This window comes from Plectropomus leopardus, unplaced genomic scaffold (genome assembly GCF_008729295.1).
Source record: "Plectropomus leopardus isolate mb unplaced genomic scaffold, YSFRI_Pleo_2.0 unplaced_scaffold2285, whole genome shotgun sequence".
In the NCBI taxonomy this organism is placed as follows: Eukaryota; Metazoa; Chordata; class Actinopteri; order Perciformes; family Serranidae; genus Plectropomus; species Plectropomus leopardus.
Window position 1 is genome coordinate 1 of NW_024624770.1, and position 2,791 is coordinate 2,791.

A 2,791-nucleotide genomic window follows, 5' to 3' on the forward strand; every position below is an offset into this window, starting at 1 on the left:
TTTGTAACTTATAAGGAGAGAGGGGGTGGTGCAAAAATAGAGAGGCATGTAAAGTAATTTTTCAGCACTGGGGTGGGGCTTACGCTTTTGATTTTGGCTTCAGAGGAGGGGCGTACAACTTTAAAAAGGCTCTACTTTGTATACATTTTATAATAATAATTTTAGCACCATTTAAGAAAACATGCCTTGCAAACCATGTTTTCTTTCTTCATTTTTTTTGGGGAAGGGGTGTCACTATTTTTTCCTTAAAGATTTTTTTAAGGAGAAAAAAAAATCTGAGGTTTAAAAGGTATGTTTTCCTCAAAAATCAGCAAAATGAAACTGTTTATCACAGCCAGACACTATAAAAGCAGAAATTATTACTGGATGATTTTCACACTTACAAAGGTCCTTGAAAACATCATGTGTTACTACACAGGTTTGTGACAGAAATATCCATCATTTTTCCAAAACTTTCAGGGTATAATTAGTTTTCACAAATTTTTCCAGGCCTGGACTTTGCTATTTGCAAATTGCATGACTTTTGTGGGTTTTCCACAACCCTACGAATCCTGAAAAAAGATATTTTTAATGTGTGGTGTGTATCTGCATGTTTCTGTATGGGATATGTATTGGCTGTGAAAACAAACTTTCCTCTGGATCAATAAAGATTTATTTCCCACAGTGAGAGCACAGTCAGACAGTTCATCAGTACTTCACTGCAGTATGACCTGCATGACCTTTCTTACCGGCGTGTGATGTCAAAGTCTCCGTCCTCATCCAAAAATGGTTCATTTCCTTCCCCGCCCTCCTCTTCATCTTTAACGTGTGCGACTTTAGTGTCTTTGTCCACGTCCTCATTGGATTTATTGCGTTCCTGCACTTCCTTCAAACGTTTCCCTGGGTCCTTCCTGTCCTGCCTCTCACCATCTGGCATGATCCTGAATCTCGAGATGAAGACTGGATGGACCAGCACAGCAAAGTTAGAACACAAGTGAAAAGAAATGAACAAAGTAGAAAAGCAGAATTATTTATTTGATTTATTCCAACAAACCACAGTCTGATTTTATCATGCTTCATCTGAGCTTTCATGATCATCAAACACACACCTAAAGCTTAAAATGTCTGATTGAGGTTTCTTTTGGTTCTGTTTTAAGTTATTATCAAACTCTTACTTATTTGTATGCTAAGATAATTTCATTGGATTTGTATATAATATTCAATTATTATATAATCATTTTACAAAATCCTTCTTTTCAAATGAATAATTGAGCAAACTGAGCAAACTCTTACTTGCTTTATCATTACAAAATAAGCACCACACTTGAGTCTCTGTTTAAGATGCGAGAATGGCAAATAAAAAATCAACACATTTGAGTGTATTCAACATTAGGTAATACCATCAAAAAGCCTATTTTTTAAATGATTTTGTCAAGACTGATCATTTTTATATGCACAGAAAATGTTTATACTGAAAACAGTTAATGGATGTTGTTAGACTGATTTCAAAATGATTTATTAGTTTTTATTTTATGATTACAGTGACTGTACATTTTGTACATAGTGTACAGCTGCCGACCACTGAATCTGACAGATGTAATTTCTCCCACAAGCTTACAGATCCAACTTCTGAGGTCCTTGTTACAAACTAGAGCTGTTTAATAATAAAACAATTATCTCTTCATTTATCAGATACAGTACTTTCTTCATCAATTGATCAATCTCCAAATGTCTTGTTTTGCTTTGACATCTGTGAAAACCCAGAGAGATTCAGTCTACAGTCTGACATCAAACAGAGAGAAGTATAAAATAATCAGAAAGCAGAGAATCATCACTTTTTTTCTTTAATAAAATGACAAAACAATTATCAACTGCAGCCTATTAATTTTCTCTTCATCAGCTATTTGACAAATCATTTTATTCAAAACTATTATTGCTACAATATGATACATGATATAATATTGATATATGAAATTATGGGCACAATATGTTGTTTAAGACGGGGTTGATATTTTTAATTGCAAATTAAAAACCTACCTTTTTAGGTTGGCTTTTAATTAAACTTTATCTATTGACTATTTATTCATATTCTGTATCACTTTTACCACTTCCTACACATTTTATTATTTTTTAAACTATATATTCATATATTTTTTTTACTTATAGGTATCTTATGAGTATTTTTTTTATTATTCTTGTCATTTTATGTTTATTTATTTATTTTTATCTTTCTCCTTATAGGTTTTGTCCTGACTGATGTTTCCTCACTTATGGTAGCATTTCCTCCAGGTTTTAATGAGCACTGATGTTGATTTTTGTGTTTTTATTCACATGCTTGTGTGCCTGTTTGTGTGTGTGTGTTACAATGATGTGTTATACAAATACAGCTGATTGGTTGAACTGGGAGAATGAGTCTTCTGAGCATGAACTGATGTCACTAGCTTTAATGTTAAGATGGGATTTTGACAAAGATTCCTGAGTGAAACTTGTCTCTAACAAACTCAGCGCTCACGTCCTCATCCTGCATCAGACAACTCTGGGTGTAAGGCGTAAAAGCAAAGATGGAATCGTACACACCGGGCTGTCCGACCCCATTGAGGCGTGTCATCAGGTGGCGTGCGTTGGGCAGGAGCATGTGGACATCTGACAGCACAGTATCATGGTGGAAAGTGATGCGGTCCATGGCCGATCACTCATGGTGCAAAACAGCAGAGCAGCAGTCTGCTTCCCAGGACCTGAGGAGACTGGGCACACACATGCACACGCACGCACGCACGCACGCACGCACGCACGCACGCACGCACGCACGCAC

General features: G+C 35.9%; 1 protein-coding gene across 1 annotated transcript; it reads right to left on the minus strand.

Annotated features, from left to right (window-relative positions):
- Window positions 1-561: 561 nt before the first annotated feature.
- On the minus strand, window positions 562-2,719 carry LOC121966033 (methyltransferase-like protein 22). Its single transcript, XM_042516136.1, has 2 exons — window positions 2,557-2,719; window positions 562-939 (listed from the first exon to the last, which is right to left on the minus strand). The coding sequence occupies exons 1-2, from the start codon at window positions 2,660-2,662 to the stop codon at window positions 725-727; spliced, it is 321 nt and encodes a 106-aa protein (XP_042372070.1). The 5' UTR covers window positions 2,663-2,719; the 3' UTR covers window positions 562-724.
- Between the last annotated feature and the right edge of the window lie 72 nt (window positions 2,720-2,791).